The sequence below is a fragment of the Epinephelus fuscoguttatus genome, linkage group LG13 (genome assembly GCF_011397635.1).
Source record: "Epinephelus fuscoguttatus linkage group LG13, E.fuscoguttatus.final_Chr_v1".
Lineage (NCBI taxonomy): Eukaryota > Metazoa > Chordata > Actinopteri > Perciformes > Serranidae > Epinephelus > Epinephelus fuscoguttatus.
This window is the reverse complement of record NC_064764.1, coordinates 35,978,832-35,997,605: the sequence shown is the minus strand read 5'-3', so window position 1 is coordinate 35,997,605 and position 18,774 is coordinate 35,978,832. Positions and strand designations below refer to the sequence as shown.

General features: G+C 44.1%; 1 protein-coding gene across 1 annotated transcript; it reads right to left on the bottom strand.

The window, feature by feature from the left end:
- Positions 1 to 1,501: 1,501 nt before the first annotated feature.
- Positions 1,502 to 15,894, bottom strand: arhgap15 (Rho GTPase activating protein 15). Its single transcript, XM_049594360.1, has 13 exons — positions 15,805 to 15,894; positions 9,600 to 9,768; positions 9,455 to 9,526; positions 8,843 to 8,986; positions 6,961 to 7,050; positions 6,643 to 6,741; positions 6,277 to 6,412; positions 5,207 to 5,341; positions 5,015 to 5,113; positions 4,096 to 4,173; positions 3,519 to 3,653; positions 2,422 to 2,527; positions 1,502 to 2,126 (listed from the first exon to the last, which is right to left on the bottom strand). The coding sequence occupies exons 1-13, from the start codon at positions 15,816 to 15,818 to the stop codon at positions 1,943 to 1,945; spliced, it is 1,461 nt and encodes a 486-aa protein (XP_049450317.1). The 5' UTR covers positions 15,819 to 15,894; the 3' UTR covers positions 1,502 to 1,942.
- Positions 15,895 to 18,774: the final 2,880 nt, after the last annotated feature.

The following is an 18,774-nucleotide window of genomic DNA, read 5'->3' as shown; positions in this document are numbered from 1 at the left end:
TGCTATTTACAGAGATAGCACTGGCGATCTGAACCGGTCAGTGGCGGAAAAAAAACACTTTTAATGCGCAAACTTATACGGGACGTATTTGCCCCTGTTACCGTTTTAGCTCGTTTTGCGGCAATACTGAACCAATTTTAGAACGAGCTCTACCCATGAATCATACGCACACATACACAAGGGGAAAATAGAGCCCAGGTTGAAAAATACTGAAGTTGTTCTTTAAGACGCCACAAAAGTGCATATTTAATGAATTTAGTTTGGACAGAAAGACACTTGGTTGCTGTTAGGACAGAGGCCAGCAACCTTTATTATCAAAAGAGCCGTTTTTGACCAAAAATAATAAAACAAAAATCTGTGTGGAGCCATAAAACACATTTGAGCCTTATGATAAACGTAACATAGCCTATTAAGTCTAAGTGTCTCAAGTTCAAAACCAGCATCTGTGATGGTATGGAGGTGTGTTAGTGCCCATGGCATCATGGGTAACTTCAGATCTGCAAAGGCACCATGAATGCTGAAAGGCACATACAGGTTTTGGAGCAACATACGCTGCCATCCAGATGATGTCCTTTTCAGGGACGTACCTGCTTTTTCCAGCGAGGCAATGAGACACATTCTGCACGTGTTCCAACAGCGTGGCTTCGTAGAAAAAGAGTGCAGGTACTAGACTGACCTGCCTGACTCCCACTGAACATTTGTGCAACATTATGAAGCTCAAAATACGACAACACAGACCCCGGGCTGTTGAGTCACTGTAGTCGGATATCAAGCAAGAACAGGAAAGAATTTGACTTTTAGTACTTCAACAGTTTGAGTCCTCAGTTCTCAAACACATACTGAGTGCTGGTAAAAGAAAAGGTGATGTCACACCGTGGTAAACAAGCTCCTGTCCCAACTTTATTATAACCTGTTGCAGAATGACTGTATATTTACCAAAACTCGTGTAGCTTGTGCAGTGATGGGGGCCCTGTGCTGGACCGTCGTGGTGAAGAGGGAGCTGAGCCTGAAGGCAAAGCTTTCGATTTACTAGTCCATCTACGTCCCAACCCTCATCTATGGTCATGAGCTCTGGGTAGTGACCGAATGAATGAATTCATGGATACAAGGGGCTGAAAGTTGTTTCCTCTGTGGAGTGTCTGGGCTCAGCCTTAGAGATAGGGCGAGGAGCTCGGACATCCGGAGGGAGCTCGGAGTAGAGCCGCTGCTCCTTCGCTTCAAAAGTGGTCAGTTGAGGTGGTTCAACATCTGATCAGGATCCTCCTGGGCGCCCCCTGTTAGAGGTGTTCTAGGCATGTCCCACTGGTAGGAGGCCCCGGGGCAGACCCAGAACACACTGGAGGGATTACATATCTCATCTGGCCTGGGAACACCTTTGGGTCTGGGGTTCTTTGCTCAGCCTGCTGGCCCTGTGACCCGGCCCCGGATAAGCGGATTAAAATGGACGGATGGAACAAAGTTTATCAGTTTGAACATTATCTTGTCTTTGTACTGTATTTAATTAATTATAGGTCAAAAAGGATTTACAAATCATTACATTGCTTTTATTTAACTTTTACACAGCATCCAGACAGGAGGTTGTAAATATACGGCTGTACATTTTTCTTTGCGTCACTGTATATTTTTAAATCTCTCAAACAAAAAGAAGAAAGACTTTCATCAACCTTTACACCAAACACAGCAGGCATGACTCCACTTCACTCTCTGAGAGGTAAAACAGTCACTGAAATTCAAACTTAATAATTTATTATTAGTTTGTATTAATTAAAAAAATATGTTCTTCCAGCCTCGTGCAGATCAGAAACTGTGTTTAAGTTTTACAATTCAGTCAAAACTTCTGTTTTTTTCATAAAACAATAACATCTCTAAAGGAATTTAGTCATTTGTAGGTTTGATGTATAAATGTGAGTCCGTCTGATGATCGTGTCCGCCTCAGGACACTTCACTTCCTGTCCAGGTTAAAGATTTCTTGGCTCTCAACGAGGATGAACTCCACAATCTGGTTCTGGTACACCATGTTGACCGCCATGTTTCCTGAGTCCAGCTCGGGCCACATCAGCGTTGGGCCGAACACGATGCCAATGCCCTGAGTGGACATCAGGTTCTTCCTGGAAAAAGCCAGAACTCTGGAAAACAACAGAGGGAACAAAAACTAAAGGGAAACATGCGAACATTAACCTTAAAGCTCAGGAAATGCAGGGAATCAAACCAGCAACCCTCCCGTTAACGGCTGACAACTCATATTAAGATTTACTTTAAAAAGTTTTCCCAGTAACCACTATACGTTCTCTTAACTTCGATTACTGACTGTAGTTGTGACACATGATCTTCCAAACTCCCACAGGTCTGAGCTTTAATTCATTCTCAGCTGGATGACTTTATACTTCTTCTGACTGAATCTTCAGGTGTGTGTGAGCATACCTGTGCAGGTGGCTGAAGAGCAGTTTCATGGTGTCGTGGTTGGGTTTCGGCAGCTCCTGGATCAGTTTCTTCACAGCCTGAACTTTGTGTTTGGATTCTTTAATCTCTGTTCAGAGAAAAAAAACAGCAGCAGTCGTTTAATATGTGCAGCTGATCGAGCTAACATGTTTCATATGTGTATAGTGTTGTAGTTTAACTCATAAGGTATTTTAGTTTAACGTGCATTTAGTATTGCAATTTCATGTGTGTATTGTAGTGTAATGCGAGTATAGTATTGTCATTTAACATGCATACAGTGGCATGCAAAAGTTTGGGCACCCTGGTCAAATTTCGTTTACTGTGAGTAGTTAACGAGAGGACGAACCGATCTAAAGGCAAAAAGTTTAAAATGACACATTTCTTCAGAATTTATAAGTAAGAACGCTTTTTAATTTTAATCATGCAAACAGAAACTGAATCATTGTTTTGCACTGAGTTTCAGCGTGGACAGATTTTGCTGATGACAATCCTTAGAGACCTCTTATGTGCTTTACTATGTATGAAGGTTTTGCGCCTCACTTTGCCAGAGGTTTGGACCCTGAAGATAAACCGGAGAGACAACCAAGAGCAGCAGGGCCGATGAGGAGTGAGTATTTTTGTCACCAAACGTTTTGTTTTAGTCAGCAAGTTAAAGGCTAGAGGCTGGGGTGGTGATACACAGCAACATGGAACGAGCCGTTTTCTTAACCCCCTCCAGGACCACACTAGAGGTATGTGTCTGGGTGACTGGACTACTAATATTAAAACATAGGCCCATAACCTGTCTGCACTCAATGATTCTGAGTTCCCTTTTGATGCTCAGGGGACTGACGCAGTGCAGACATTTAAACTATCTTCTCGTCTTTGTGAAGTTTTTGCTATTTGTGACACATTCTTCAACTCTTGTTTTGACAAATGCAATAAAATTAAGTATTAATACAATTAATAAAATGTAACTTCTGTATTTTGTCTTGGATTTCCGAAAGATCTGTAACAGACCGATAGAGCTAAAAATAATTTCTAAGAGGTTTGGATTTCTAACATAAAGTTTCTGGAAATTTTTGTCAAGTCTGACTCACTGACGGCCTCCACAAATGGCTGGAAGGACTTGAAGGGGAACAGTGGCTCAGGCAGCTCGCGGAAAAACATCTTAAGAGCTCCAGTGACGACGTGGATGTCCTCCCACTGACTGTGGTCCAGGTCCAGGTCCTCCTCTGGGGGGGACAGACAGGATCAGACAGTTCAAGCTCCAGTTGTTTTGTTATGATGAGCACAACAGTTACAGGAAAGACGTCACTGAGAGTGAAGATCTTAGATCTTAGGCTCCTTCCAGCAATGCTCATGAAATATGTGTATAAAGAAAAAAAGTCACACAAGTAAAAATCAAATGAGAATCTAGGACCTTTTTTATGAGGCAGTGAAAAGCAGTTAAAGCGGAAAAATGAGTGAGTATAAAATGTGGGAAGAACCTTTTCCGTATTTATATTCAGTCTGAACCTTTTACAGCTTGTTGGATGATCAGCATTCATCATTAAGTTGATAAAAAGTAATCCATGTGCCATCGTGTTTCTGTTGTGAGTTAGTGGAACTTTAAAAAGTGTCTGGAAGAGACAGATACAGTCAAACGGAGTAAAGAAAGGTTTCGGTTGAACTGACCCTGATCAACGATGAAGCGAAGTTTCTGGATTGTGGCCAGATTTCCACTGACTCTGTAGATCCCGTCAACATCCAGACCTGAAACCATGAACACACAGTTGATAAAAAACTTTATGAAATTAGTACTTTGCCAAGCGTCTGTCTTGGGCCTCATTCTGCTCCTCCGAATCAGCGTCCTGCTGACCCGCATCTACATTTTTGAGATGATGTGTGCAGGTATGTGCTCTGAACTGATTGTACACATACAGTATGTGGACATTCTTGGAACCCATCGGCTGTATTCGGCGTCTGACTTCAGGCAGACGGCGATACAGCCTCTGGGGGCAGACCCCCGATTTTTTGGTGTTCTGGTTTGATTTGGGCAGAGGAGGCGAATTTCCGTTTCCGACTTCCGTTTATGTATAAGTAAATATGCTAAACCATTGCGATGGATTCAGAGTTTGCAGTGATGCCAATTATGTTCTGCTTCGTTAGTTCACTGCACGGACCGTTTAACCTGGCAACAGCTGCAGCCGGCTCAAAGGTGATTGGTCAATATCACATGGACTACAAACAGCCTACAACCAGAAACCGGGGCTCTTGCGCTCTTCTTCAAGATCTCCGGGGTTTGCCTACAGACTCTATATTCACTGAATGTAGAGTCTGTATATAGAGACTAGTATGTGGATAACTTCTTCCACTAGATAGCTGGGGTCAACATTTTTTATTTTTGTCATTTTGTCATACTTTGTCTTCATGCAGTGAAAAGTAAAATGAATGGTGAACGCTGGTCAGACAGTAAAGAATGACAACATGGGAAGGGACAGAGGATTAAAAATCATAAAGGGTGACAGAAACAAACCACACCTATCAACTACTTTCTTCTGTTTTGTCAGTAAGAAAGGTTTAACCGTGCATCAGCGGCTGTATGTGATCCTACCTCGCTTGTCAACGGCATCCAAACAGGTCTGAACGAACTTCGGCACCGTGGTTCCTTCACGCTGACAGAGAGTCAACAGATGGCAGCCAAAGACTCGATCTGAGATGGACATTGTCATTAATTGACTCATGTTTCCAGGATTGCAACAAAAATGTATGTCAGGGCGTTAATATGTGAATAACAATCTGAAACCTTTAATGAGGCCTTTTTCCTGCAGAGTCTTCATGGACGGACGTCTGATGATGAACTTCTTCAGTCTGTTCTTCACCCCGTTCTTATCAGCGCTGTCAGAGGTGCTGTGTTTCAGCTTGGAGCTGCCGAACATATCTGCAGAAAAACAAAAAACATGGAGTACAGTGTACCTGAGCAGGTAAAGGACAGCTTACCTAAGCTGGTAGAGTACAGTGTACCCGAGCAGGTAGAGGATAGCTTACCTGAGCAGGTAGAATACAGCGTACCTGAGCAGGTCGAGGTAAGTGTACCTCAACAGGTAGAGCACAGCGTACCTGAGCAGGTAGACTACATTTTATCTGAACAGGTAGAGTACAGCGTATCTGAGCAGGTATTGTAAAGCATACCTGAGCAGGTAGACTACATTTTACCTGAGCAGGTAGAGTACGGTCTGCCTAAGCAGGTAGAGTACAGCGAACCTGAGCAGGTAAAGGACAGTGTACCTGAGAGCAGGTAAAGGACAGCTTACCTGAGCAGGTAGAGGACAGATTACCTGAGCTGGTAGAGTACAGTGTACCTGAGAGCAGGTAGAGGATAGCTTACCTGAGCAGATAGAATAGAGCGTACCTGAGCAGGTCGAGGTAAGTGTACCTCAACAGGTAGAGCACGGTGTACCTGAGCAAGTAGACTACATTTTACCTGATCAGGTAGAGGACAGCTTACCTGAGCAGGTAGAATACAGTGTACCTGAGAGCAGGTAAAGGACTGCTTACCTGAGCAGGTAGAGGACAGTGTACCTGAGAGCAGGTAAAGGACAGCTTACCTGAGCAGGTAGAATAGAGCGTACCTGAGCAGGTTGAGGTAAGTGTATCTCAACAGGTAGAGCACAGCATACCTGAGCAGGTAGACTACATTTTACCTGAGCAGGTAGAGTATGGTCTGCCTAAGCAGGTAGAGTATAGCGTACCTGAGCAGGTATTGTAAAGGGTACCTGAGCAGGCAGAGTACAGCGTACCTGAGCAGGTAGAGTACAGCTGTCCCCGCAGATATATACAGTATTTAGTAATAAAGGTTCTGGGTCAGTTACTCACTGATGGAGCGTCTGTGGACTGGGTTGCGTTGCTTGGTATTGGGGGAGGCGGAGCCATATCCAGGTAGGGAGCTGTGTCTGGGCAGGTACTCTGTGCTGTTTGATCTCCGCAGAGGAAAACCTCCATCTGCTTTAGTCTGAAAAGAAAAAGAGTTACAACTAGTAACAGGAAGGCCTTTATTTTGCTAATTATCTGAGGACGATAGGGAAAGGGTTGCTTTAAGTGAAATTAATATCTTTGGAGTGTTGGTCAGACGTAACAAGACATTTTAAGTTTGGAAGTTTGTAAAGGATTAATCCAAAAAACGATCAAGACACTGGATGATATTTAAAGTGATAGCCAGTTTAAGAGGTAGTGAGTTCTTACAGAAGAGTTGATGTTCTTTCTGATGGCATCATACCATTTACTGGCAGTGGAGTAACTGTCAACCTGAAGGAGGTACTCACTTCCTGTGTTTGTTGTAATCTGGAACAGATAAAAACAATGAGTTCAGTCAGGTACCATTTTTTTCCTCAAGGGCAAAAAGGTGTTTGTAGCATTGTAGCATTTAGTGTGGAAGTCTTTAATGTTCATCTTCACCATCATTTGATTCCTCCCAGTGTTTCCTTGACTGACTATTTTCTGGTCACTTACTTCTCAGAATTGGATTGTCTACTCATCCTGTGACAGGTTTGTATTTGTTACCTGGAAGACGTTTTTCTTGCTCGACTTCTCTGTCGTCCACTCGATAACAGCTCCACCCAGTGGAACCACGTCTGTCTTACTTCCTTGTTTCTGAACACAGAGAGGATGGACATGGGGTCAGAGGTCAAATACATAATAACTGCTGTCAAGTGCATCCTATAGATTTGGTTTGGCCCATCCATCTCTCCACAGGTGTTCAGTGGGATTTATCTGGATTCACTGCTGGACAGTTTAGAAGAGTTTGGTGTTTTAAATCATTCCTGGGTGCATTTGATGTTTGTTTTATGCCTCTGTCCTGCAGGAGGATCCACGAACTTCGACTGACACACAGCTGTATGACACTGGGTGGAACACTGCGCTCCAAAGTACCATGGTAATCTCCTGATTTCATGATTCTAGGCAAAGATTCAAGAGGCAGCAAGCAACCTCCAAACATCAGTGAGCCTCTTCCATGTTTGATGTTTGATACTCTGTTATTTCCTTTGAAGGGTTTTGTCAAGGGTGTAATCTGAACCCACAAACAGAAGAACTGTTTCTAATAGTCTGTAATGACACCACTTGCAACACACAGAACAAACAGGCAAGTGAAGAAACGAGTAAGATTAGCTCCTAGGCATGAGGCCTTCCAGGGCACAGGTTTAGTCCAAAGACTTTGACGAGCCATGCCGAAACAGAAAGCAGGAGTGTCTCTGGTGTCTGCTGGACGCACACAAACGGCAAACAGTGCAAGAGAGGATCCAATACCAGGTGTACACATGAGGAAAACCAACACACCTGGGAGGAGCCGACTGTAGGTGAGTCAGAACCGGTGAGGAGTCGAGAAACCAGCAGTGATGATGAGCGGATGCTGTGGCGCACACACAAAGGTAGAATGGGCAGCCACGGGACGAGATAATCTACAGCGCAGGTATTCACAGGCAGCACAACAGGTAAACGCACAATGTAGACCTGACTGGCAGTCCCGTAAATCAGCTATGGGAAACAGGTAAACAGAAACCAGGAACGTTGAAGCACAGTTCTTGGTCGGGTACAGAATACTGAGTGGTTTACCGGGGAGCACGCGAAACGGTAGCGTCAGAGGCAGACGAGGCCGTTGACGAGAAAGCGGTCCGGGAACACATGCTGGAAAGTCTTGCATTGGAATGACAAAGAACAATCTGGCAAGGAGTCTGTAAAGCAGGAGTCGTTGTACTGACAGGAGGTAATGATGCACAGGTGATAGGCTGGCAGGTAGGTGTGGTGGAGAGGCAGGGTGAATGGGTTAACTAGGAGAGAGGCATGTATGGCAGGTCGGAAGTGCCCACTGTGACAGGTTTGTTTTTATTCTGTTAATATACAGTTTATGTGATTTACCGAAGAGCTCCAATTTGGTCTCATCTGTCCACAAGACACTTTCACTGATGGATTTGTGCTTGTTGAAGTGTGTTTTTGTGTTCTCCTCCTGGGTCTCCTACCACTGAGCCTCCAGTCATTTAGTTGGCGGCAGATTAGGGTTAGCTAACCTTGTTTCTGAAGGTCAGTGTGACTCTGTTTTGCAGTTGCTCCTTTCTCCATCACTTGAACAATCCTTCACTGCAACTTTTGGCCAACTTTTTTCTTGCGTCATCTTCTAGGAAGGTTGGCTACACTTTTAAGGGCCTTCAACTTTCTAATAACATTGCACATGATGGACATCAAGGTCTCTGGAGATTGTCAGTGTCTGGCTCCTCTCTGCCTTGCTCTCTTTTCATCATTCTCAGTTTGCACAAGCAGTGACACCAAACAGCTCAACGAGTGCTTTGCTCCTTTTTATACCAGAGAGGCCTCAAAAAACAGATATGAATAAAGGGCACATAAAGACAAGATGAAGTAGATTAATTAGAGATAGAAGGTCGCTTCATACCACAGCAGTTTCTTGCTGTCTCTCTTTATACAACAGCAGCTGGTCTGAGGTCAGGACACTCCACATCAAATTCCAGTTCTTCCTTTGCTTCTTACCGCTATCTGAGATTTTAGCCACATTCAGGTGTTCTCCTTTCAGCTCCACCTGGACACACACACACACACACACACACACACACACACACACATTAGAACATAAATGCAAAGAAATCATGAAATCAGATGATTAATTATGCAAATGTTCATTTAATATATTGAAACAGAAAAATGTTCCATTTCCTTGACTTCTGATGAAAACTGTTTTCACTCATCTGCACTCTAAGTCATCCTGTTAATGTATATTTCTGTATGTAATATAAATACAGAATGAAGTGTGGGTGAGGTAGAAGACAGTTTGTTCATGGAGGAGAAAGTTTAAATCTTTAATGGGACAGTGCAGCTGCTGTAAGACAGGAACATGAACGGTGTTCAGTGCTGTGAACATAATCATACAACCTGCCTCCAAATGTACCTATATCAGTTTTCATTTTCTTTATGTTTTATTTTCTATTGGAAACAGGTGGAGAAAATGCCTCTGAGCTGGTTTTGGAACCAAAAGCTTTTGTGGACTCACCAGCTGTTCAGCAGATCCTCCTGCTGCGCTTAAAACGTTATGCTGAGACTGATTCCTTCGATGCCGAGAGATCTACAACAGAAAAACACAAGTTAAACACTGGACTGCAGCCACAGTAGATGGAGGTTCCTCAGGGCCTACTTACAGGCTTCTGAGGAAGGTCGGACTCCTGCAGCACCATGGACTTGGACTGACTGAGGCGCTCTCCTGAGCTCTGGGTGGTTTTAATGCGCATCTGCACGGCTCCCTGCGACACTGTGCTGCGTGGCGGGACTAACGGCGGCTGCTTCGCAGCACTCTGGAGGTTTGTGATTCTGTGAACCAAAAAAAACCAAGAGTCAATGTGACCTTTCATAGCTTTTCACACACGATTAATTTCTTACCTAGTCAGTTAAAAAGTCTTTATTCAAACTACGCGTTTTCGCAGGTATTTGCACCACACACAAAGTGGCGCCAGAGGAATAAGAAACACCTTTTTACTCTGCTGATAAAAATGATCATATCTCAAAAAACTAAATAATGCATATCGTTCAAGTAACTTATGGAGCGTTGAGTAATATTTTGTTTATGTCATTTAAAATGATGTAACAACGGTCAGTGGAAACCAAAATCATCAACCCACTGATGGCTTGATTCAAATCACACCGAAAATCAAAGTAGAAAATTAAAATCACAGCTGATCCAACTCAAGATGTGACTCATTATTGTGTATGACCCCCGTGTGCCTGTATGACCTCCCGACAACGTATGGGCATGTTCCTGATGAGTCAGCCGATGGTGTCCTGGGGGATCTCCTCCCAGACCTGGATCAGGGAATCAGTGAGCTCCTGGACAGTCTGTGGTGGTACTTGGCAGCATCAGATGCACCGATACATAACATCCCATAGGTGCTCAATTGGATTTAGGTCAGGGGAAAGAGAGGGCCAGTCAGTGGCATCAATGCCTTCATCATCCAGGAACTGCCTACACACTCTGGACACATGAGGCCACAATTCACAAACCTTTGAATCTCCAAAAAGTAGTCAGGCAGCTCCCTGTTCTTTTTCAATAGCGGTAATACTGCAGTGTTGTTTGAGAATTCAATGATGTGATTGTTGGAATGAAATCTGCTGCAGTCATCAGTATATAAAGTGAACAGTGAACAGTTTTAGGTTCAGATAGCTGGACTACCTGTGCAACCTGATTGGGCTGCAGGTACGGCCTCATGCTACCAGTAGTGACAAGGACACTAGCAGAAGACCAAACTAGAGAAGAATCAGTCAGGAAGGCTAAGGAGAGAGCAGCTGTCTGTGGACACCACATGGGGCTTGTCTTGCTTTTGCCTCTCCATTGCACCTGTTGTCACTCTGATTTGCACCAAAGCAGCTGAAACTGATTCACAATCACTTGTGCTTCATAAATGGACACATTGATATCCCTGACGTTTAACTTACTTCCTGTTAGACGCAGAAGTGTTCCCTTCATTTTTTGAGCAGTGTTTGCACATTCAGGTGGTCTGTGGTGTAAACACGTCACTCAGCTGTTGCTTAGAAAACAGACTGATGTTTGTTCTTGTGTTTGTTCTAAATTCGTTGAGACTCTGAGGGTGAACGTTCAGTTAGAGTTCGATCCAGAGGAACCGGCAGACTTTTTTCCTGTTTGGGTTCCTGTTTGCAGCTCTGATTGCACCACTGTGGTTACACAACATTTGTTCTTCTGTCCGTCGGCAACAAGGAAAACCTCAGCTAAAAGGAGACTAAAGTATCAAGAGCATATAAATACGTGTGTGTTCAAGAGTGCGGGTTTCATTTCAACATTAGTGGAGACACATATATTAAAGTGCGTGGGGGCAGTGATGCAGTAATATTTATTCTCCTGTGGATCAACTCATTTAATGTTAATCTGTAGAGTCAGCACACATGCAGATATAGTTTACTTCTCCATTCTTCTCTGTTTCTTTTGATTGGTGAAGTAACCGCTTTAAATTTGCACGTGACGCTGATACACATCAGTGATATGGTAATTAATTTATGAACCGCTGGACTTTTAATATCTCAGATGTGTTTCAGAGAGATTTCTGCTCATGTTCAAAACTTTCAATAAGATACATCTGTGTTCTCTGAGAGGTCCAGAATTAAGTCCTATTTGACAAAAAGAAGTTGTAGCATGAAATTAGTTCAGTTCGAAATGCCTTGGGACGATAACATAATGTTACCAACTCACCCTTTTTTCCCTTTAAGGGCAGCAGCCTTGTGTGTAACCTGTGAGGTATGGAGAGAGGCAGCTCTCCGGGGGTGACATGGTGAAGACAGCAGGCGGCAAATAGTGATAATAGTCAGCAGAATTAAGTGTCTAGATGAGCTCAGGGCTACTGTTCGACCTCATGAGAAGGCTATGTTTGTAAAGCCATTGTTGGTGAACAGCACCTGAATGCCTCGCCATCCTTCCTTCTGCAGAGTGGTCCGGACTGCTAGAAGCTAGTTACAGCTAATAACGAGCCACGCTAGAATTAATAATAAGCCAACATGTTCCCAATTATGGTTCGGAGCCAGTAAGCTGTCACTAACTGGGTTTCCATCCAAATGTATCGCAAAAATGCGCAAAAGAAAATGCGAATTTATGCACGTTTCCATTCATTATTGTTTTGCGAGTATTGGGAGTCAACAGGTCGAGCAGTAGGTGGCGCTTCTCATGAAAAATAAAAATGCAAAAGAACACCTGTAGAAGAAGAGGGCGTGGTGAGATGACATCAGAGCGTCTCATGTCCACAACTGATGTAAACAATTACCGGCACATCCATGACTACGACGAGATGCAGAGATTCCTTGGGAACTTCTTGGCTATTGCAAGAGCTCTCATCACACTCATATCAGCGTTGTCAGCGTAGCCTACATAATGCCGTGATGTCTGTGTTGGTACACCAGGCAGCACACATGATGCAGTGGTATTCAACACATCCAGTCTACTCAGGTAAGCTGTGAAATAGCCTACACTCACCTGACACTGGAGTAATTACCTCTCTCTAAGTTCACGCAGGTGTGTGTGTGAAGTAGAAGTAGGATTCGGTAGCCTACGTCATTGTTTATTGGCTAAATCTGTTTCCATTGCCACAAGTCGCATTTTCCTAATATTGATACGCTGACTTTTCCACCCCCTCCAAGCGTAAAAACGTTTTTGCAATATTTCGGCCCTTTTTCGAGTTTCTGGCGTTTCCATTCAAGTTTTTTTTCGCAATTGTTGAAAATGCGAATAAAAATAGGTGGATGGAAACCTGACTACTGACAGAGGTGACAGTAATTTAAGGATGTGGAGGGAGCGAAGGTGGATAGATCCGACAACACAGGACTTTCACTCAGGAGCCCGCCGTTCACTTCCTGTATGAGTGTAGAGCCAAACCATGATGTTTTTCCTAATCCGTCCACATGCTGTAGTTGCACAAGGAAATAAATGTAAATACAAGGTGTTTTACCAAGACTGTAAGTTTATTATGACATAGACTGTGTGCATGTAACAAGCAGAAACTATACATTTCCTGTGAAAATGGAAGTGTGTATAGAGAAGACCCGATGTATGTGACAGGTGTGAACTGACAGGACATCCTAGAACGCCAACAACAGACTCACAGGAGGATACCCATCTATGTAGCCAGCCTCAGAGCACTTACTTCATCAGTCAGAAGACTAAACCAAATTCTAATTAAAGAAAAACCAATGATTGTAATGATATAACACACAGAAACATATTTGGCCCTAAGCAGACAGACAGAGTGCAGCAGACGACTGCACCACAGTAACTGAGAAGAACCTCATGAAGACACTGACAGTGTCCACTGAGTGACCACAGAGTGGGACAAACAAAGACACTGGCTGCCCTGAGAGGACAGGCTGTGTTGTCATTATGATGAAGGAGCTGTAGATGGTGGCGTAGTGGTGGGGAAAAGTGAGACTGATAACACAGGGCCCCAAAGTAAGGGGGTTTCGAAAAGCCTGGTTGTTGAGTATGCTTGTTTTTGTCACCTTGCTGGCTGCAAACTAAAAATGTGTCAGAGCTTACTGTGTATTCGTCATCTCGGACAGCTTCTGGAGGACGGTAATATGCTTTGGTGAAAGGTTTAAAGTTGTCTCCATGGTAACTAGAGACTTCTGTGAGGTTTAGTTAAGTGTAGTCTGCACAGACAGCTGTTTAGATCACATGAATATCCTGCTGTATGCATGTTTTTAACTCATTAATTGTATCTATATTAATTAATGGTAAAGACTTGCATAGTGTCTTTCTAGTCTGCAACAGCTCAAAGTGCTTTTTACATTACGAGTCACATTCACACACTGATGGCTGAGGTTAACATGCAAGATGTCATCTGCTACACAGCTTTAACACACTCACTCACTGATCGAACAGCCATCGGGAGCAATTTGGGGTTCAGTATTTTGCCCAAGAATACTGCGACATGCAGACTAGAGGAGCCAAGGATCGAACCCTTTATGGGTGGACAATCCACTCTACCTCCTGAGCCACAGCCGCCCCAGCTCCCAGTCTGTCTGTGAGTGTCAGATTCGTCTCACTCTCTATGGTGGGCAGGGTAATAAAATCACTAAGTACAAACACAGCTGTTTTTTTCTCGTTCAGCTGATATGAAACAAATTTAGGTTCAGTAAATGTCTGCTGTCAGTCAGCCTGGTGAAGGCAGTTTGACCGGCCGCTGTCCTCTCAGCTCTGACAGACGGCTGCTTCTGTGGACAGAGACGCTGAATGCAGGTCGGTCGGTGTGGATTTAAAATTAGCCTGTCTCCATGGTGATGAGAAGCATCACCAACAACACTGCATTTTAAATCCACTGGCTGCCTGTAAAGTTCACAACTGACTTTAAGATTCTCCTGTTCGTGTACGAATCCCTTAATGGCGTCCCATCCTTCTAACCCCCTATTCCACACCCAGGTCCCTCAGGTCAGCTGATGGGGCTCCTAGCTGTCCCACGCTCCAGACTTAAGCTCAGGGGAGATGTGCCTTTGCCGTGTCTGCCCCCAAACAGTGGAACAACATCCCCCTCCCAGTTGGATCTGCCCCCACCATTGACTCGTTTAAGTCCAGGCTCAAAACCTACTTTTATTCATCAGCGTTTGAGTCCCCCTGATGTGGTTTTCCCTGACGTGTGCCTGTGTGTGCTGTCTCTCTAAATGTGTCAGCTGTGTACCTGACAGTTATGTTGCCAGTGATGTGTCTGTTTTTAGCATTTATTCTTTTTGTATAGCACTTTGGGACATGAGTTATTTTAAAAATGTTCTTAAAAATAAATTTGAGTTTAGTTGAGTTGAGCACAAAATACAATCCACGACATTACAAAATTCTCTATGTGTGTAACAGTGAGTGAAGCAACGCTTAAAATCGTAATTCAGACTCAACAGAAAGTCAGGCTTATTTGGTAAACCTGCTTTATGGGATGGGCCCCTTGCCAGATGAAAAGAGAGCCACTATTGTGATGCTGAAACCTCTGGCTTTAGGCTCGACACACCTGTAACCTATTAATCATACTGATAGTACAGTCCTCTGGACAGGTGTGATGTCATCAGCCTCTTAGAAGCTCTGTCTGTTGTGTTCTGGATTAAATAAAAAGCTTGTTGGTGTTGTAGATCACCCACTGAAAAACTAACTGCAGCTGTGACGGCTTCTGTGCTTGGTGCACTCCACTGTTGCTGTGCTTTCTGTCTCCAGGGCTGCAGACCTTTTGGTTAATCAGCAGCACGGGACCCACCTGTGCCAGGTGTGCTTGTGGATTATAAACCAAAGCAGCAGCCAGTGTGGGCAGATTTTTTATCACCATGTAACCCCTGTGTCTTTGCTTCTTGTTTTACAGCACAGCAATCAGTCTTTCAACAGATATTTGAAGCACTGATGTCACAATGTCCCAGTTCTGTTGGTTTAGTTTTATATAGTAACTGACCGTGAGAAAGAAACCGTATTATTCACCAGTGCTGCTGCTGTCATATCTAAAACCTTCCTGAGCCAACGTTACGGGGTCTGCAGCTTCAGTCACAGGAAACAAACTGAAACCCTCCGTATTAAGGTCGCAGTATCACCTCCTCACACTGTATGAACAACAGAATGTGAGCTACCCTGAGGATGTACGTTCAACTTTGACTTCCGTGCAGAAAACACACAGGTGGAAACTCTGAGCCATGACGAAAAGTTCAAGCTGTTTGTCTTTGATCCATCACACATCAGTGAGTTCAGGCCTTCAGATGAATCAGTCCAACTAACAAGTGTTTCAGCCAGTAATCGTGGATGGCAACAAAAACCAATCACCAAGACGACAACACCAAACCATAAAGTCAGAAATCATGACCAACATTATGAAACATTTAATGTGACCCTACCTTGTACCCGCCATCTGTGTGTGTCGCTGATCTGAAGACACAGAGTCGAGGCCTGACTGTTAGAGGAAGTATGATTCATCACGTGGTTTCTTCAAACCAGCCGTCTGTCACACAACACAAGTGCTGCAACCTCCCCATTTCCTGAAGAAGAAAAAAAAACGAGCCTTGCTCTCATGAGAGCGGACGAGGACAGTTTGTCACTTCTGTCAGTTGGTGTACAAACATCAGCAGACACATGACAACCAGCCACTGAACGCTGGTTAATATTAGTTTCTGAACGATTCGCAGTGACATTGAATCACCGGTAGTTCTGTGCAACTCTGCAGAACATTTTTACACCTCTTTAAACTCTTAATTTTACTTTTATGGCATATTTAATTCAATTTATTTAATCACTTATTTTTATTGCAGCATATACACATAAACAGAAGCAACTAATTTCTAAATAAATTCGACTTAACCCAGCTTCCTGCCACTCCCCACTCCACCCACACCCTTTCTCTTCCACCAACCAACATACACTGAACAAAAATGTAAACGCAACACTTTTGTTTTTGCTCCCTTTTTTCATGAGCTGAACTCAAAGATCTAAAACATTTTCTATACACACAAAAGACCATTTCCCTCAAATATTGTTCACAAATCTGTGTTAGTGAGCATTTCTCCTTTGCCGAGATAATCCATCCCACCTCACAGGTGTGGCATATCAAGATGCTGATTAGACAGCATGAATATTGCACAGGTGTGCCTTAGGCTGGCCACAATAAAAGGCCACTCTAAAATGTTCAGTTTTATCACACAGCACAATGCCACAGATGTCGCAAGTTTTGAGGGAGCGTGCAATTGGCATGCTGACTGCAGGAATGTCCACCAGAGCTGTTGCCCGTGAATTGAATGTTCATTTCTCTACCATAAGTCGTCTCCAAAGGCGTTTCAGACAATTTGGCAGTACATCCAACCGGCCTCACAACCACAGACCACGTGTAAACACACCAGCCCAGGACCTCCACATCCAGCATGTTCACCTCCAAGATCACCTGAGACCAGCCACCCGGACAGCTGCTGCAACAATCGGTTTGTATAACCAAAGAATTTCTGCACAGAAACCGTCTCAGGGAAGCTCATCTGCATGCTCGTCGTCCTCATCGGGGTCTCGACCTGACTGCAGTTCGTCGTCGTAACCGACTTGAGTGGGCAAATGCTCACATTCGATGGCGTCTGGCACATTGGAGAGGTGTTCTCTTCACGGATGAATCCCGGTTTTCACTGTTCAGGGCAGATGGCAGACAGCGTGTGTGGCGTCGTGTGGGGGGGCGGTTTGCTGATGTCAACGTTGTGGATCGAGTGGCCCATGGTGGCGGTGGGGTTATGGTATGGGCAGGCGTATGTTATGGACAACGAACACAGTTGCATTTTATTGATGGCATTTTGAATGCACAGAGATACCGTGACGAGATCCTGAGGCCCATTGTTGTGCCATTCATCCACGACCATCACCTCATGTTGCAGCATGATAATGCACGGCCCCATGTTGCAAGGATCTGTACACAATTCCTGGAAGCTGAAAACATCCCAGTTCTTGCATGGCCAGCATACTCACCAGACATGTCACCCATTGAGCATGTTTGGGATGCTCTGGATCGGCGTATACAACAGCGTGCTCCAGTTCCTGCCAATATCCAGCAACTTCGCGCAGCCATTGAAGAGGAGTGGACCAACATTCCACAGGCCACAATCAACAACCTGACCAACTCTATGCGAAGGAGATGTGTTGCACTGCGTGAGGCAAATGGTGGTCACACCAGATACTGACTGGTTTTCTGACCCCCCCAGACCCACACAATAACGCAAAACTGAACATTTCAGAGTGGCCTTTTATTGTGGCCAGCCTAAGGCACACCTGTGCAATATTCATGCTGTCTAATCAGCATCTTGATATGCCACACCTGTGAGGTGGGATGGATTATCTCGGCAAAGGAGAAGTGCTCACTAACAGATTTAGACAGATTTGTGAACAATATTTGTTAGAAATGGTCTTTTGTGTGTATAGAAAATGCTTTAGATCTTTGAGTTCAGCTCATGAAAAATGGGACCAAAAACAAAAGTGTTGCGTTTATATTTTTGTTCAGTGTAATAATACCCACGCAGACAGAGCATCCTTATTTAAGATAAGATACATTTATTTGCCATTTGTACACCTGCACACAGTCTAGGTATGTAGGAATTCTTGTGCAAAAGATTCAAAGTGCACATAACGAGGTATAATAGATATAAAAAGTATAATACGTAGAAGAATATAAGCTCCACCTGCAGGGCATGTAGACAGGTATTTCACATTTCACATGCTTTTACTATCAGTCTCACTGTGGCAGAGAAAAAGCTGTTATAGAATAGTGTTTAATGTGTGATTATGCTGTCTGCTCTGCTGTATCTCGGGCTGTATGCTGGATGTTTGTGCCTGAGGAGGATGTGAGCTGGGTGATGTGTGTCTCTAATGATGCTCTGTGCTTTTTTCTTGCAGAGTTGTGTGTAGAAAGTGTCCACAGATGGAAGATCAGCTCTGATAATCCTCTCTACAGTCTTTGCAACCCTCTGGAGAGCCTCCCTCTCTGCCTGGGTGGTGTTACCATACCAGACAGTGATGCCAGTAGTGAGGATGCTCTCCACAAGTCCCCTGTTGGCTTGGGTAAGAGGGCGGATGCTCAAACCAGCCTTCCTGAGCAGCCTGATGAAATGAAACCGCTGCTGGGCCTTTATTGATATTACAGTCCAGCTTAGCTTTGCTGACTCATGAAGGCCTAGGAACCTGTGGCTGTTCACTCTCCACCTCAGTCCCCCTGATGTTGGGGAGCCTTCTTCTGGAAGTCAATTATTAATTATTTTGTCTATGTTAAGGATGAGGCCATTCTCCTCACTGTAGACAAGAATGTTGTTGACCTTACCCCTGTACCCTGACCTGTCCCCACCCTA

Excerpts from the sequence above, each read along its gene's own strand:
- arhgap15 (XM_049594360.1), bottom strand. Across the intron at positions 8,987-9,454 it reads GAGGATCTGCTGAACAGCTG|GTGGAGCTGAAAGGAGAACA; the intron begins GTGAGTCCACAA and ends GTGTGTGTCCAG. Across the intron at positions 4,174-5,014 it reads GGATGCCGTTGACAAGCGAG|GTCTGGATGTTGACGGGATC; the intron begins GTAGGATCACAT and ends TCATGGTTTCAG.